This window comes from Andrographis paniculata, unplaced genomic scaffold, assembly GCF_009805555.1.
Source record: "Andrographis paniculata isolate CXL003 unplaced genomic scaffold, ASM980555v1 Contig82END, whole genome shotgun sequence".
Taxonomy (NCBI): Eukaryota; Viridiplantae; Streptophyta; class Magnoliopsida; order Lamiales; family Acanthaceae; genus Andrographis; species Andrographis paniculata.
The window spans coordinates 1423969-1442384 of NW_026137620.1; the positions used below are offsets into that span (position 1 = coordinate 1423969).

Here is an 18416-nt window from a genome sequence, read left to right on the forward strand (position 1 = left end):
TAGCTTCATCCATGGAATCGACACGTTTTCAAACTCCATCCATTCGCCGGCGCTTCTCTTCCACACAACACGGAATTTTTCGAGGCGAGTGTCGCGAAGGAGCATGCAAAATTGGGTGGATGAACAATCAACGTAACAATGTGAAGTTCCGGTTCTCGATCCTTGCCCTGTATTGTAAAAAAATTTATAGAACTTGTCGTCTCTTGCGTTGAAGAAGTACATTTCAATATTGTAACTTCCTCTTTTTGGTTCAACCCGATTGTTCAAATAGATCATATGGCCGTCAAAAGGGAAGTTTTTAATGTCATCTTCGAATGTTATCTTCACTCTTTTCAACTCGTTCCAATCCTCGATGCTTCTGTTAAACACTGAGTATTGTTCGATAAACGCATCGGTGACGACTATTTTATAATCCTTCGATAATGGATCGAAACCAATGCCGTATCTGATAAGACTGAGATCCGGAATAGGGTGCCATAAATTTGTATACGTTCTGGCAGATGGATTCCAAACGAAGATTCGGCGAGGAAAATACGTCGAATGTACAAGTATTAGGCCGTCGCAGTGACATTGCCCTCCTCGAAAGGAGTATTCAGATGAGTTGAGATCTAGCAATGGCTTCAATTCATTGTTTTCTGATAATCTAGAGAGGCAATATACATTCGTGCGAAAGGACCGGTAAACAAACATGTTTCGATACGACGACGATGGATTGTTCTTGGAATGATGGAGATGTGCAAGGGCGAAGTCCCGACTGCAGATCGTATGGTTCCATGACTTGGCAACGGATTTGAATCGGAAGAGAGATTTGACGGGAAGTTGCTTGAGAATGAGCTCGACAACATCGGCTGAAACAGGACGAAGTTGTTGTTCGTCTACGGCCATCTTTGATTTTGTCGTATTAAATGATTATTTCATCTGAAAGCTTAAACTATTAGAGAAATATACGAGAGTCAAACCTATAAATTTTAAGCAATAATCGTGAACCCCAAGCAAAGTTGAATTAAAGATATTTTAATATAATTATATATATATATCTTAATCTATATTTAACACATTTAATATATTGTTTTTTTTAATAGATGTATTCGTTATTATTTTATTTATAATATAAAAAAATATATAAATAATATAATTCTATAGTATTTTATAGATAAATCGTAAATAAAAAATTATTAAAAATAATATAATATAAGAAATATAAAATCTTAAACCTACAATAGATAAAATATATAAACCATAAAATTAGGTAGAAAGAAATGAAAAATAAAAACACATAATCTTTATATATATATATATATATATATTAGTACTCATTGGCAAGTCGTGTGAGTAATTTATAAAGTACGGAATTTTAATATGTGTTAACGAAAATATTATTTAAAGATTATTTTTTAATTGTGTGTTTGTTCGGGGGTTTCGATTTTAAATTGGGATTTGAATAGTAAAAATTTTGAATTTAAATAGTTGTATGATGTGATATAAATAGGTAGATGTGATATTTTGAATGTAAAATTGATTTTCAGTATAATATAAAAAATAAAAAATATGTATTTGATTTGATGTTTTTTGGGAGAAAAAATGAGATGAATAGTGAAATAAAATCCAAAATCCCCCAAACAAACAATTAAAATTTTCAACAAAAATATTATGGGCGTGTTTGGCAATTAGCTGATAGTTGTGTTAGCTGTTAGCTGATTCAATTAGCTGATAGTTGTTAGTTGATTCAATTAGCTGGTTTGACTAGCTGATTCGATTAGCTGTTTGTATTAAAATGTTTGGTAAAACAAGTGTTTGATATTAGTTGTTTATACGTAATGACAATTGAGGACATTTCTATTTTATTCTTATTTATAATATATTTAATTATATTCTTTTGAGTTTAGAATATTTAAAATTTTTTGTTATTAGTTATTGAAACTTATAAAAATGTTATAAAAGTATTTATTTTTATTACAGTTAGATTTAAAAAATAATATATTTTTATTAAAATATATAGATAGTTTTTTATTGAAAATAATGTAAAATATAAAATAATAAATTTTTCGTGTATATATTTATTATGTTAGTTAACAATTAGTTCATTATATTTATAATTTTCAATAAATTTAATTTATTTTAATTTATTTTTAGTATAAAATTTATATAATGTAATTTTAATAAAAAAATAAATTATTAATATTTATATTTTTTATTTTATGTTGATTTTAATAAATTTATATATTTTACAATTAAATTAATATTTATATAAAAATTAATTATTTTAAATTTGTAAAAGTAAAATTATAATATAATAAATATTCTAATATAATTAATAAATATATTTATTTGTGTAAAATGTATAATAAATTTTTAAGGGCATATAAGGAATAAAAAATTTTTTACAGAAAAAACTATTTCAAAACGCCGGGTAAGTTAGCTTTTCAGAAATTAGATTTTTGGGTCCAAAAAGCTATTTCAAAAGCTAATTTACCAAACACCTAAATTAACTTTTTGACTGGTCAAACAGCTAAAAGCTACTCAATAAGCTAAAAATATTTCAAAAAAAAGTTATTTGCCAAACACCCCCTATAACTTGATAAGATATATATATATAGTTCTGATATTTATTATATTTCCAAATTGACAAAAAAAAATTCTTTTTATTTTAACAAATATAAAATATAATTATATTGTTGTACTTTTAATTATATTATGTATTTATTTATATAATATTTTAAAAGTAATGTTATAAATAAATTTGTTTTGATGTATTTATTTTGGGAAATATATGTGCATACAATATTCTATATTATATTTATATTTATATTTTTTTCAAGAATCAAATATTCATCAATATTTCAATCAAATATTAAAATTTTATATTTGTATTTAAATTTAAATCATAAAATTTCAAATACAAAAATTAAAATTTTGAATTCAATATCAATTAAAATTATTTGATTCATTTACAACTTTAGCTCATACCGACACCAAAGGTATAGATGGAAAACGGATCAATTCCTCGGCGTTTCATTTCCTGTGTTTCGTAGATCGAATTAATCAGTAGAGTCAGATACTCTTCATTCGTCAAGTGTCGATTTCGGATGGTTCAATAACAATCTTCACTCCCACTCGACAAGAAAATGATCGTATGTAGTATACGGTTGTATTACATATCCTCCAAAACCCAAGACCCATTTTTAGGCCATCGACGATGTTTGTCAAACTTCCGGGAATAAGAAAATTCAGTACTGCTTTCGCTTTCGTTTTCGCTTTCACCAGGCCGGTTTTATCATCAAACTCAGGGGTACCCATTGGGTTGCGAAAGAGCCGAACGAGACTATCGAAAGCCTGTCTAGCCACCTAAATTATCGATAATGCAAATCTAAATATAATATAAATATAACAAATAAAATAACATGTAACAATAGTCCATACAATACATACTATTATTGATTTCAACATTAGAAATGTGTTCAGTAACACACTTATAAAAGTATGAATTGTCGGCACATATGTTTTAATTAAAATCATGTAATATCTATCTATTTTTCATATGTTGATTAGAATGATCTTGCAATAATTCTTAAAATTGCAATAAGATGAAATTCTATTTGCAACAAAATACAGAAAAATATATATGACTGCGGATTCAGTGTTGTTATGGTGCTAATTTGATCGGGTAAGCATATATCATACAAGTGACTAGCATATCTTTATACATATCTTAACATATGTTAGAGTTATAATATAATATAATATAAAATTGTATTATAAATATGTTGAAATATATATATATATATAGGTCACCCTTGTATCATATATTTTGATCTGATCAAATAAGTATCATGGTGACTTGACCGAATCAAGATTCATGCCATATATATATATTGAAATGTTTGAAATTTTATCAATAATTTTTTTTTTCCTTTTTAATCTTTTAACCATAGATAAAGAAGTCATACTACAAATATGGGAGAAAATCTCATTCAATCTTTCAACATATTTAAAAAAGAAAAATAATTAAGTTTGATACTCACAACTCCTTTTATATTTTTTTTTTATACAATTTTTCTTGTTTCTTTCTTTTCCAATAAAAATAAAAAATTAGACAAAAAATTGCCACGTGTCACCCTCCTATTGGAGAGGTTGGGAGCTGGAAAGCAATTGGGGCCGACGATCCCATGCCGTCACATAATTTTGTAAAAGAAAAACAAAATAATGTTTACATATTCGATTATATATTCATAATTCTAATGAAATTTACATTCAATAAATATATCTACAATCGGACAATACATTGAATTAAATTTGATTGTTACCAAAAAAAAATATGATAATTTATATAGACAATTTATATATAATTACTACGGCCTCATTCATCTAAACTTATTATTATTTTTTGTTTCTGATTGTTATTCAAATTTATTTTTATATTTAAAAAAAAAATACCACAATTTTTATTTTTTTAATCATAAAATGGTAAAAAAAAATTATTTTTATCCATTTTTCTTAAAACTGTGTCCCGATCAAATGGATATAAATTTTGTATGGGCATAACTTTTTCTACTTTTTTTTATCATAATTTTTTTTAACCCTTTTTTTTTAAAATCCGCGCCTCATCAAATAGGATAAATTTACATGATGGAGGATAAAAAGAACAAATAAAAGTTAATACATATATACCATGTGTGTTAACAATGTACGAATATTAGTATATGAAATTTAGGAAAATAAATAGTAAATTATGTATATAATTTAACAAAAAATCGACATTAATTGTACAATTTATAATAAAATTGAAAATCATTGTAAGTTAGGGTTGAGGTTTCAACGCAGTAACATTGAGACAGAATTTATTAGTCGTCTAGTGGAGAAAATTTATCAATCTAACTCGAATAAAAATTAATTAAAAATAATATACATTATGTCACAAAATATTTCAACTATACAAAGTCATCAAATCAAATTAATATAATATTTTTCGCCTAACAAAACATAAATTAAAATTAAATACAGTAACAAAAACAAAACATAAATTAAAATTAAATACAGTAACAAAAACAAAACATAACAAAAAGCTATATATATATATATATATATTCTAAGTACTAAAAAAGAGATTATCCGAGTATCCTATCAAAGGACGTTCGTAAACCACATCATCAGACTTTAAAACCACTCTAAACTTTTTTTCGATCAAATTATAGATTATGAAACATGTGTTATCGGGGCGCTGAATAGTGAACATAAGCTCTCTATCATTGTAGTCGATCACGTACATTTTAGAAAAGCGTTGACGCCAAGAAGCCATCCTCCGATACCACATGTAGTCATTACCCATCCATAACTCCGTCCACGGAATCGGCAAGTCATCAACTTCCACCCATTCGCCGCCTTTTTTCTTCCACACAATACGACACTTGTCGAGGTGAACGTCGCCGAGGAGCACGCAAAATTGAGTGGACGAACAATCGACAAGACAATATGAAGTTCTGGTTCTCGATCCTCGCCCTGTATTGTAAAAAAATTTATAGAACTTGTCGTCCCTTAGGTTGTAGAAGTGCATTTCAATATTGTAACTCGCGGTTTCGGATTCTCCTTGTTGATCAATCCAACTGTGCAAATAGACCATATCGCCGTCGAAAGGGAAGTTTTTGATGTCATCTTCAAATGTTATCTCCGGACTTTTCAACTCGCTCCAACCCCGGGTACTATTGTTAAATACGGCGTATCGCTCGTTAAACCATTCAAGGGCGACTATTTTATAATCCTTCGATAATGGATCGAATCCGATGCCGCATGTGACAGGATTGCGATCCGGAAAAGGGAACCCCAAATCTGTATACGTTCTGGCAGATGGATTCCAGACGGTGATTCCACTTTTAGTACAAACCGTCGAATATACGAGCATTAGGCCATCGCAACAACATTGCTCTTTTTCGAAGGAAAATCCCGACTTGAGGTCCAGCAATGGCTTCAATTCATCGTTTTCCGTTAATTTGGAGAGACTGTACGCTTCCTTATGCAAGGACCAGACAAGAAATATGTTTCGATATGACGGCAACGATGGATTGTTCCTGGATTGATATAGATGCGCGAGGGCGAAGCCGCGGTTGGAGATCGTTTGGTTCCATGATTTGGAGACGGACTTAAATCTGAAGAGAGATTTGACGGGGAGTCGCGTGAGAATGAGTTCCACGACATCGGCCGAAACTAATTCCCTAGATGCACGACCAAGTTGAATTTGCTGTTCATCTATGGCTTCTTCCATCTTCGAATGTTTGATGAACAAGAGAGTAGGAGTATATATATACACACGGCTTTTGATTTTGATTTGAAGATTGAAATTTTGAATATGCTTGGATTTGGTTTGAAGATTAAAATTTTAGAATTGAAAATTTTGGATGTAAATTTAACGTAATATAAAAATAAATAAATAAATATTTGATTTAATATTTTTTTTAAAGAAAGAAATTATAAATAATAAAAAAATAATAATTATTCAAACAAACACATTCTAAATAGATTTTTATGGTAAACTCAAAAAAAATAGGAAGTGATTGTGATTTCAAATTGAATCTATTGTATCGGTTCCGATTTTTGTTTTATTAATGGCAAAAATCGTTTATTGTTAATATAAAAAATAATATTTCACATTGAATTATTAAATTTTCATAGATAAAATATATAATGAATATTATAATTTTTAAAAATATATACAATAACTCAAATATTATATTTATAAATAGATTTAATAGTAATATCTAAATATCCATTCTCAAATATTATAATTTTTTAATAATGTGTACCATAACTCAAAAATACTGTTAGAAACAAATTTGATAGGAATATATGTTTTTTTGGATGGATTTGAAAAAATTTTGATTTGTATTTAACATTAAAATAATATATAATAAGATGTTTTTAGAAAAAAAAATGTCATTGTCCAAATAGTAAAAATTTAGATTTTTTGTTAAAAGAAACAAATTATTAAAAAATTATTTAAAAAAATATACAAATTAAATATTGTAATTATTTAAATTATGTTCTTTTTATATTTATTTGTGTATCTGTATTTTTATTTTTTAAATAAAATAATTGTAAAAAAACAAAAACAAAAAAAAAAAGAAAACTGCAAGAGAGTTATATAATTTTATTTTATTTTTGTTAAAAATAAAACTATTTCAAATTAATAATATTTGGAGAAATTATATATGTAAGCTGACAAGATTTTTTTAAGTTATATTATTCAATATATAACGATTATATTAAATATAATATTTAATTGCTATTTTATGCAATTCAATACGGCAATACGAAGGATAATACTAGAAAATTATTAAATAAACCCTTCCTTTGCCCTGTGAGAAAATTTATCAATTTAATTAGAATAAAAATTTATTTGAAATAATATATACTCCCACTACGGCGACTTAAAAAATAATGATATTATATTAATAGTTGGTAAATAAAATACTAAGTAAAAAATAATATTATATTAATAGTTGGTGTAATAATAATGAAAAAGTACAGTAAATTTTACTATTATTTTGAGACGAACAATTTATTTGCTATCAGTGCAAAAAGCTGGTATTTGTGTAATAATAATGAAAAAGTACCTATTATTTTGAGACGTACAATTTATTTGCTATCAGTGCAAAAAAAACAATGGTATTTGTGTAATAATAATGAAAAAGTACAGTAAATTTTACTATTATTTTGAGACGAACAAAAATGATAAAAAAGACTGTAAAAGAATATCCTTCGACGACGAGACAAAGCCATCAAATATATTCTAAGTGAAAAAGAGATTATCTAAGTATCCCATCAAATGAGGATCACAAAACACATTATCCGGCTTCAAACTCGCACTATACTTTCTTTCGATCAAATCATAAATTACAAAATATGTGTTATTATCACGATGCATAGTTAATTTTAGCTCTCTATCATCGTCGGTCAAGTACATCTTGAAGTTAGGCTGCGTATCGTTATACACCGTCCATAACTTCGTCCACTGAATCGGCAAGTCATCGAACTCCATCCAATCGCCACCGTCGATTTTCTTCCACAAAACACGGCACTTGTCCGTGTAAGTGTCGCCGATGAGCATGCAAAATTGGGTCGACGAACAATCAACAAGACAATACGTCGTTCCCATGATCCATCTTTGCCCTATATCGTAAAATAATTTATAAAACTTGTCGTCCCTTGTGTTGAAAAAGTACATTACAAATTTGTAATGATCGTCTTCGTCTTCAGCTCCTCCTCGCGGTTCGACCCAATTGCTCAAATAGATCATACGGCCATCTAAAGGGAAGTTCCGGAGCTCATCTTCGAAAACTATCTCGACATTTTTCAACGCGTTCCAATTATGGATTCTGGTGTTAAACACGGCGTATTGTTTCGTATTCCAATCGGTGGCAACTATTTTATAATCGTTCGATAATGGATCGAAACCGATGCCGTATCTTCCTAAAGATCCGCGACACGGAAAAGGGAGTCCCAAATTTGTATACGTTCTGGCAGATGAATTCCAAATAACGATTCCGTGAGAAGACATCGAGTATAAGAGTATTAGGCCATCGCAACAACATTGGCCACTGTGAAAAATGTATTCCGAGTTGGGGTCCAGCGGCAACGGCTTCATTTCATTGTTCGACATTAATCTAGAGAGCCACGATGCTTTATTACGAAGGGACCAAAAAAGAAAAATGTTATGAAATGACAACGACAATGGCTTGTTTTTGGATCGACGGAGATGCGCGAGGGCTACATCCCGGCTGGAGATCATTTGTTTCCATAACTTGGAAACGGATTTGAATCGGAGGAGAGACTTGACCGGAAGTCGCGGGAGAATGAACTCGACAACATCAGGTGAAACTAAATCACGTAGAGGTTGTTCTTGTACAGCTTCTGTCATCTTCAAATGTTCGATGAATAGGGCCATTTGAAGAGGGATTAAAATTGTCCAAATTCTGTGTAAAAAATATATATATATATAATTCTTCGATTTTGAATAAATATTTTTAGTTAGATTCGAATACAGGTTTTTAGGTAAGTTTGTTCATGATAGAAAGGGTCTATGCTATAAATTCTAAATATCCACGGAATTATAGTAACAAACTATTAATATTAAAAAGAAGCATATTTACATGTGTCTCTATTTTTATTTTTGAATAATATAATTTTTGATTTAAAAAAATAAAATAAAAAACAAAAACAAATACTTTCTCCGTCCCAATACAATAGTTTGTTTTACCATTTTTGTCGTCCTAAAACAACAGTCTCATTTTCATAAATAACCATATCACTATAAAACTATCTTTATTTTTTCATTATTATTACACAATTGTCACTACTTTATACACTAATACACTCACAAGGGCAAAAAAGTCTTTTACCCTACTTTTTACCTTCTATCAATATAATATCAATATTCTTTAAATCTCGTGCCAAATCCAACTCAGACTATAGTTTTGGGACGGAGGGAGTAGTAAAATTTAATTATAGTTTTTTGTTTTTGGTTTTGATTTTGAATTGAAATAATTATTTGATGTGATATAAATATATATTAATGTGATGTTTTGAATGTAAAATTCAATTTTAATGTAATATAATAAATAAAAAATAGGTGTTTGATTTGATATTTTTGAAGAAAAAAAAAAAATTGGAACAGTAAAATAGAAAATCGAATCTCACTTCCTGTGTTTACTTGTACAACTTTACTTTTGATTTTATTATTCCAAATTTTTATCCTTTTTAAAACTATAAGTTAAACACTTGTTTTTTATTTATTATATATACTAAGAAATTTTATATATTGATTTAAATGGATTTTTATAAATTTGATTGGATCGTTTATAAGTTGATATAGATTCCATAGCATTGTATAATAATTTTTTTATTAATTTGTATAAATTTTTATGTAATATATTTATAGATAAAAAAAATCCAAATAATTAAAAAAAATATCAAAAATGTAATAGTTAAAATAAATATACTCCCTCCGTTTTCAATAGAGTTGTGTTGTTTTTCCATTTTTGTCCATCCTAAAATAATTATTTTGTTTCTTTATTTAGTAATTGTGGTCTCCACTTTATAACAAAATTATTCATACTTTTTCAAACTATCAATAATTATTACTCTAACCTATTTTTTAAAATCATTCAAAACGTGACCCGTAACTGCTACCAAAAGTTTGCACTCTGCAACTCCAACAAGACAAGTCACACCAGGCGAACCATATGTAGCATGTAAACCTAGAGGCATCGGGTTTTGAACACATAACCAAACGATCACAAGTCTATCCCACACCACCACGATGGGCTGATAAATAATCACGTTGCCAAGTGATGACTCGTTTTTCAAATTCTCTCCATATTCTTTTAATTAAAATTATCTGGATAATTTTTAAATGCAAGAGACAATAAAATTTAATTCATAATTTTAATTAAAAATATATTTATTTTTTTAAAAAATTGCTAATATTTTGTTATTATATTATTTTTGGTACATTGTACTTTTTACAAATTATTATTATTTTAATAAAAAGTATAATAATATTAATAAATATTATTATAATATTTATCACTTATAAAAATAATAATAATAATAATAATAATATATTTTTAAGAATATATATAAATTTCTCATGAGAACTAGATATTTCACATTGTATTATTTATTCAGCATTTTAAACCCTAATCTAACAAAATTTATAAAATTTTAAAGTTTATAGATTTTTTAATACTTTGAAAAATTTTAAAAGTACACATCGAATATTCCCACGGTTTAAAATCTGAATTAAAATAAAATATTACAAAATTCAGATCAAATACATCCCACTTGTATCTCTATTATTGGAATATTTGTTATTTTAACTAATTCTAATCCCCACTAAAAATGGTAAAAATATTCAAAATGAGTGATTTTTTCAAGACTTCAATATGGTTTGAATAGTAAATTAAGTTCAATATTTTACAAAAAAAATAATAATAACATAATTTTATTTTTTTTTTTTTTGAAAAATTACGTCATATAAAAATATAAAAATAAAAATTTGCCCATAGCATTTCTCACTTTTACACGAATGCTTTTCTCTATCAGCTTCGACATAATTACTTCATAGAATGAATCTCTTTTTCCTCTTTTCTCAGGAATCTCAAAAAATCATCAACAAACAAGCATCAGAAATTAATTTGGTATTAAGAAAATTAAATTAAATTAAATTGAATTGAATTAAACGAACCACATTTGTGTCAAAAAAAAAATAAAAAAAATGGCGGATGTTAATCATACGCACAACCTTATGAAAAGGGTTCGGCGACAGCAGCGGCGGCGGCGATGATACCTCTCTGGTAAGAGAATCGGCGCGCTCAAAAAGACGGTAGAATCACAATCGATAAAATCGAGAGACAGCCTCTCGAACGTCAGTGCTGACCTTGAAGGGCCTCGATCGCCCGTTTCCATTGCTGCGCTCGTTGCTTCGTGTCCTCGATCAATATCACTTTCTTCGGCTGCGAAAGAACAAACACATTTTATTACAATGCCGAGCATGGAGTCGAGAGTGACGCGTGTTTTTATGTGTCACCATGACTAGAACTATAGATGTTATTCGAGTCGAATCAATTTGAGAAGAGAATCTAATTTGTCAAATCCGGGATTTTGGCGAGCTAAGCTCAAGCTCGCTTGATTACTAAACACGGTCGAACTTTATCTATTGTATATAGAGTTGTTGAACGAATCGAGCCGTTTGTGAACTCAGCTCGGTTAAAGCTCATTCGCAAACGTTAACAAGTTGATGCGAACAACATAAACAGACTTGTTTGATTAACGAACGAGCCTGAACTTTGTTCGCGAACATTCGTTAAAATAATATATTTATTATAAATATTATTATACATATAAAATTATAATTTATAAATGAATAAAATATCAATTTAAAATAAATAAATAAAATAATTTTGAATTTCCTTTTTAATTTATATATGAATTAAAAAAATGATAAACGAACTCGAATGAGTTTAATCGAGTCTAAACGAGTCGAGCTCAAACACTACAAACGCCCTGTTCGCGAACTTTAACGAACGAACACAAACACTTAAAATTCGGCTCGGCTCGGCTTGTTAACAGCTTATATATTAAAAATAAGCATAATTGTTTGAAAAATCTACATATTTCTACCTCATGATTTAAAAATACCGTATAAAATTCAATTTTCAGGGGACTTAATTTAATATTTTCGAAAATACAAGGAAATTTTACTTAATTTTTTGAAGATTATATGCAATATTTTTTAAAATACAGAAAGACCTTAATTAACGAGTATGGTGCATACTTTTCAAAATTACAGTAGATTATAAGCAATTTTGTCTTGAAAATATAATTCGACCTACTTGTCTCGTCGAGCTTGAGCTCGACTCGTTTTTATGATTAACGGAAAAACAAATGCTGCAAAACTTACGGTGCAAATCTTGAAGCTCGACGGACTGATGACTTGAATGCTGAGATCGTTCGGGCTGTCGGACCAGATTATGTTCCCTTTGACGACGAGTTTTGCAGGGTCGACGTAGATCAACTTCGGCTTGTTCGTGAGGATGAGCTGCACTTTCTTGCTCGTAAGTTTCTGCATTTTCTTCACCGTCGAGATCATGAGCACAGACTCGCCGGGGTCGAGAAACTGTTGCCTGTTCAAACAACGGCGCGAAGAGTTCGATATACGAAAGTTCGGTTACATTGCTACGAGTTAATTTTGGATAAAATTCGCGCGTACCACTTCGAATCAAAGGAATCGATGGAAGCAAGCCGCGTGACGCTGCCGGCTTCGGAAGCTGACGCTGCATCGCAAGTTTTCAGTGAACCGTCGCCGGCGTGCATCGGATTCCATGTCGATTCTTGGTCTTCACTTCCATTGGATTGAACCTATATGTTCCATCGATTCAAAATACTCGAGAAGTTCGCAGAAAGAATCGAGGGTCTTCAAGTAATATAAAAACGGCTTGAAGCTCGAATTCTTACCCTGGGATCGACAGCGAGTTCGGGTGTAGTTTGAGATCTCAAATTCGCCCAATCGATTCCCTTGAAGAAAGGATGACTTTTGAGAGACGTATAACCGTCGCGTCTTGCGCCTGGTCGTTTACTCGGGTCGATGTCCTACGTCGAAACCATACCCGTAAACAAATCGCTTAATAGAAACGTCGATAGAAGCCTCTTCTAGACCTACGAAAGTCCTTACCAACAACCGGTCGATGAGATCCCGCGCTTCGGCAGAAAAGTAATCGGGAAACCTAATGTCCCTCGCAATAATTCTTTGGAATATTAACCATTCGCTAGCGTCCTTGAACGGCGAAGTCCCCGAAAGCATTTGGTACAGAGTGCATCCCAGCGCCCAAAGGTCGTTCCTAACCAAATTTGTCGACAATTTTAACTACGATTTAAAAAGTAGGAGAAAATTGTCGCTTGAAACGCATTATGCAAGTTATTTACCCAAAAGTCGCCGGAGAAGAGTTTAAAACCTCCGGAGGAACATACGCAGCCGTCCCGACAAAAGTGCACGCCTTATCATCTACATATATATTCATCGATAAAAACGAGAAAAACAATTAAAAACCACATTCTGATTCGAAGAAGATTTCAAGTTTTTAAAGTCTACCCGAAGCGGCATTTGGAAGGACCGTTATCCGGCTATCTTGCATCGGCTTGACGCTACCAAAATCGGCAATCTTGATATGCCCGTCTTTCGTGAGTAGCAAATTCTCCGGCTGCCGTTCAATAGCGATTACAACTGCTAAATTAAAAAGGCCGACATTCAAAATTTCCGGCGTCGCAAAGTACCTTAATATCTCGATGTATCAATCCCATCGAGTGAATATACTCGAGCGCATCCACAACTTCAGCTGCATAGAAACGAGCTTCATCCTCGGATAACCGTCCCTTCTGCGCCAAAATAATTCGATGTTCTCCATAAATTTAGTCAAGAAATCGAGACAAACATTCAAGCTTCAGACTTACCCGTGTTATTTGGTCAAACAGTTCCCCGCCTTCGCAGGATTCGAGCGCCATGTCTTCATGAAATAATTAAATGCAGGGAACAAGAATTACAACATCCGGTAGCCATGGATCGACCAGAAAAAAATCAAGGAACAAAGCAGTAAGTCGACAGCTGATACTCACAGAGCGAGAAAGTATCCTGAAATGTAAAATACAGACGCACAACGCCGGGATGATCCAACTGATCCAATACGATGCGCTCCAGCTTCACGTACGCCGTTTTGTTTTCCTTCGTGATGAACTTTTTATCCATGATTTTCATAGCATACACAGTTCCTGTATCTTTCTTCTTCGCCCTCACAACCTGACGATCCACGGATAAACTGGATTAAGCTTTTCTATAACAAGTAAAAGGACACTTAGACGACGACGTGTAAAACCTATATTGCTACAACTCTACATATCATTTCTTTTCAATCGAAGATTCAATCACTTCATATGGAGAAAACAAATTTTAGCGCTGCTGAAAACATCGATTCAGAAGTCACAGAATTCTTTAGACATTACCTAAAAATGGCTTCTACGAACTTTTCTACGCTGCATTTCAAAAACACAACACGACAACTTCTCTCTGTTTTCCATTTGCCATAACTTTTCTATCGACAACTATATTTTCGCATATTCAATCTACAATGTGTTTCAACTAAACCTAAAATACAAAAACAAAATCCTTCAAAATCGAAGTTTCATCACACCATTGTATTTTTCATTACTCTGCCCTTCAATTACAGCAAAAGGAAACATCACGACAAAAATTTCTTCATAAGAATCATAATTCTTCGGACATTAGCTACAAATCTACGAACTTTTCTTTGCCGAACTTCAACAACACGTGAACTTTTCTCTGTTTTCCATTTGCCATTACATTCAAATTATCATATTCTATTAGTGAGCTTCTGAGGTATCGACAATTATATATTCGCGAATTCAATCTACAATGTGTTTCGATTTATGCCTAAATGTCCCAAAACAAAATCCTTCGAATCGAAGTTTCATTACAACGTTGTATTTTTTTCATCACTCTCCCCTTCCATTACAGCAAAAGAATGGCAAATTCGAAGCTCACAAAAACATAAAAAATGCCGGAAGCAAGGATTCTCTTAATCTCATTTTCTACTCATTATAACCAAAAATTCCACAAATGTGAAACAAGATATGGAAACAGGTTCATGAAATTAGAACAAATTACATGGAAAAACGAAAACAAAAACATATAATCACGAAAGGATGAACCCTAATTACAAAAACACCAAACCATAAGATGAAGAAATGAGAGAGATAAAAAAGGATTAAACAACCTTGGAATAAGAACCAACGCCATAAATCTTCCCCAGCTCAAAATCCTGAATGCTAAAATTCTCCTGAGGCGCTCGGAACACGAAGTTCTTAGATCTCTGAGGATTACTGTTGCTATTACTATTATCATTGCAGGAAACCCCGATCTTCGATTCGAATTCCTTCTCCATTTTATCCACTGTCCCTCCTCCTTCCCCCATCAATGGCAGCATAATTTCCCCCAAAACAATCGTTCACAATCGAAGAGACGCATCGTATAAACACAATCCCTAAAAATACAGGCAGTAATTCCGCAAATCCCTTTTTCTGGAAAGAAAATCTAGGAAGTAGGGGGAGGGTTGGGTGTAATTTTCGCAGCCCCCAATGCGAAAAAGGGGAATGACGACCGTTGAATTGCAGAAACCTGAGAGAGAGAGGGGAGAGAATGAGCAATCGAACATCAATCAAAATCAGATGGAATTGGCTTTATATATTCCCCTGATTTGATTTGATTTTGCTCCCCGAGAGAGAGAGAGAGAGAGAGAGCCACCTGTAAAGCCAATAACACACCACCCATTTGTAAGAGCAACCCCACAAAAGCGAAGCACACATATAAATGTATGTATGTATAATAAAGGTAAGATCTTTGTGCATTTCCTAAACCTAATTTATGAATCAGTGTAATAAATGATGCTAGTGCCAATTATGTGAGTGCAGTGCCTGTCATTTTGTTCAAACCTGTACCTGTTCTTGGTCATTTCGAAATCTCGAGAAATAAAATAGCAAATCGATCAATCAAAAATAAAAGAAACTGAAGATGGAAAATGCAGTGTGAATTTTCCCCTTGATCCCTTCTCAGGCCTCATTATTCCCTTATTTTAGGACGCCGGATCCGCTTTAACCAGAGGTGTTGGGTTTGAACGGATGACTTAAAGGTAACAACTTCAATCCCACCACCACCACCCACCATCCTTACACACCTTTTTCAAGCTTTGTTTTGACAAGTGTTTTTCTTTTTATTTAATTTAAAAAATTTTGATTTATGTTTAATATTAAAATAATATATAATTAAAAAAAAATTATACATAAAAAATATATGTGTATATATATATATTTAGATAAGTTTGGGATTTGAGTTTTAAAGAAACACATAACTTTACTATTTATTACTACCTCTGTCTCGCAACAGGTGTCTTGGACACCGTATAAGTATAATTAGTAGATAATTAAGAATGTATTAATGAAAATAATTAATATATAATATAAATTATTATAAATTAAAATTTAAAAAAAATTAGAAAATTTAAAAAAAGATTAAAATGGATAATCATTTTCAAAAAAGAAAACTGACATTAGATGTGAGACGGACGTAAATGACAACATGAACATGAACATGTAACTGGGATAGAGGGAGTATTTTTTTAAAAAAAAAATTATTACAAAGGGAGTATTTTTTAAAAAAAAAAAAATTATCTCCAATTTATAACTTTTTTTTTCATAATTTGCAATACATTTTTTTTCAGATTTTTTAAGTTATTTATTTTCAATTATAATATCTAACTTTTGCAGGTTTAAACAATATTTTCTATATATTTTATTTTATATATTATTATATATAAAAAAATTTAATTTATAAATAACATCAAATATTTAATATAAATATTAATTATAAAATTTAAATATAAAAATAAAATATTTTATAAATAATAAAAAATATCTTGACAAAAAAAAGTAAATAGAGATAAAAATATAATTTTTATATATATTTAAAAATTAAAATTAAAAATATAAAAAAGACATACTATGTCTCTTGAGAGGGTCTAGCAACTGTAATTTTGTAGGGTTTATTGGAGTAACTCATCTTGACAAAAATAACAATTTTGCCATTTTCACAGGATGAATTTGAGATATTCTTAAAGAAACATTAATGATGTGTTTGTTTGGAATTTGGATTTAATTTTCAATTATAAATTTAAATAGTTGTGTAATAGTATAATATGAATATATATTTAATATAATATTCGATATAAAATAAAATTCAAAATTAGATATTTGAGCTAATATTTTTCAGATCAAATTGCAAATAAAATTTTCTATTATTTAATCGAATATTATTCTTTTTTCAATTTTGAACATAGGCCAAAATATAAAAAAATATATATATATATATACACACACAATAATACAATATTCGAATTTGTTATACTTCATCTGTCCCATAAATATAGTCTTAATTGGGTTGGACACCATGTTTAAGGAATATTGATATTATATTGGTAGTTGGTAAAAAATATATAAGTAAAAGATTTTTTTGCCATTTTGAATGTATTAGTGTAAAACGTAGTGACAATTGTGTAATAAAAATGAAAAAGTAAAGTTAGTTTTACAGTGATGTGATTATTTATGAAAATAAGACTATTGTTTTGAAACGGACAAAAATGATAAATAAGACTATTGTATTAAGACGAAGGGAATAATACACAAGCTTGAGTAGAGCTTGGTGCAGTAGAGGCAATACGGAAATAAAAATTATCAGGCTAAGAACATGTATGTTTCTTTAACTAAAATTTTTTAAATTTTACTATTTGAATTCTGTATTTTTCGAAAAAAAAAAAATACACAATTTTTTTTTTCACAAAACATTCAAATATTATTTTAATATCAAACTCAAATCAATTATAATTTGATCTACTTTATTTTGTTAGATAAACTTCTTAACTTTTATTTTATAAATTATTAATAACAATTTATTTATTAATATATATGCATATACACATAAATAAAAATATTTAAGATTGGATCTAAAAAATCATGGGAGTGTTTCTTTAGAGTTTTTATCAATTTTTTTTTTTTTTTTTTATTATTTACACTTTATGTTACTCAAGATATATATATTTAGAATTTTAGGATTAAAAACAACACAAAACTATACTATTTATTTATTTTCTTAAAGAAACATTAAAGGATGTGTTTTTTTTTGGAATTTGGATTTAAACATCAATTTTAAACTTAAATAGTTATATAATAATATAATATAAATATACATTTAAAATAATATTTTAATGTAAAAGTATGTTTAATATATGAGTATCCGTTACAATTAC

At 29.7% G+C, this 18416-nt stretch overlaps 3 protein-coding genes across 5 annotated transcripts; all 3 read right to left on the reverse strand.

Moving 5' to 3' along the window:
* Nucleotides 1-5086: 5086 nt before the first annotated feature.
* Nucleotides 5087-6256, reverse strand: LOC127241210 (putative F-box protein At3g16210). The gene has a single exon (XM_051260139.1). It carries the CDS (start codon nucleotides 6254-6256, stop codon nucleotides 5087-5089), a length of 1170 nt encoding a protein of 389 aa, XP_051116096.1.
* Nucleotides 6257-7780: 1524 nt separating this feature from the next.
* On the reverse strand, nucleotides 7781-8908 carry LOC127241211 (F-box protein At1g67130-like). Its single transcript, XM_051260141.1, has one exon. The coding sequence runs from the start codon at nucleotides 8906-8908 to the stop codon at nucleotides 7781-7783; it is 1128 nt and encodes a 375-aa protein (XP_051116098.1).
* A 2292-nt stretch (nucleotides 8909-11200) lies between these two features.
* On the reverse strand, nucleotides 11201-16194 carry LOC127241291 (3-phosphoinositide-dependent protein kinase 2-like). 3 transcript variants are annotated; one of them, XM_051260257.1, is made up of 12 exons: nucleotides 16057-16194; nucleotides 15336-15862; nucleotides 14161-14341; nucleotides 13999-14051; nucleotides 13822-13923; nucleotides 13640-13748; nucleotides 13474-13552; nucleotides 13223-13388; nucleotides 13006-13140; nucleotides 12761-12909; nucleotides 12452-12674; nucleotides 11201-11504 (listed from the first exon to the last, which is right to left on the reverse strand). In XM_051260257.1, the coding sequence occupies exons 2-12, from the start codon at nucleotides 15543-15545 to the stop codon at nucleotides 11418-11420; spliced, it is 1494 nt and encodes a 497-aa protein (XP_051116214.1). In that variant the 5' UTR covers nucleotides 15546-15862; nucleotides 16057-16194; the 3' UTR covers nucleotides 11201-11417. The 3 variants fall into 3 exon arrangements, with proteins under 3 accessions (XP_051116214.1, XP_051116215.1, XP_051116213.1); XM_051260258.1 differs by lacking the exon at nucleotides 16057-16194 and adding an exon at nucleotides 15863-15967 and having other exon boundaries at nucleotides 15336-15736; XM_051260256.1 differs by lacking the exon at nucleotides 16057-16194 and having other exon boundaries at nucleotides 15336-15945.
* Nucleotides 16195-18416: the final 2222 nt, after the last annotated feature.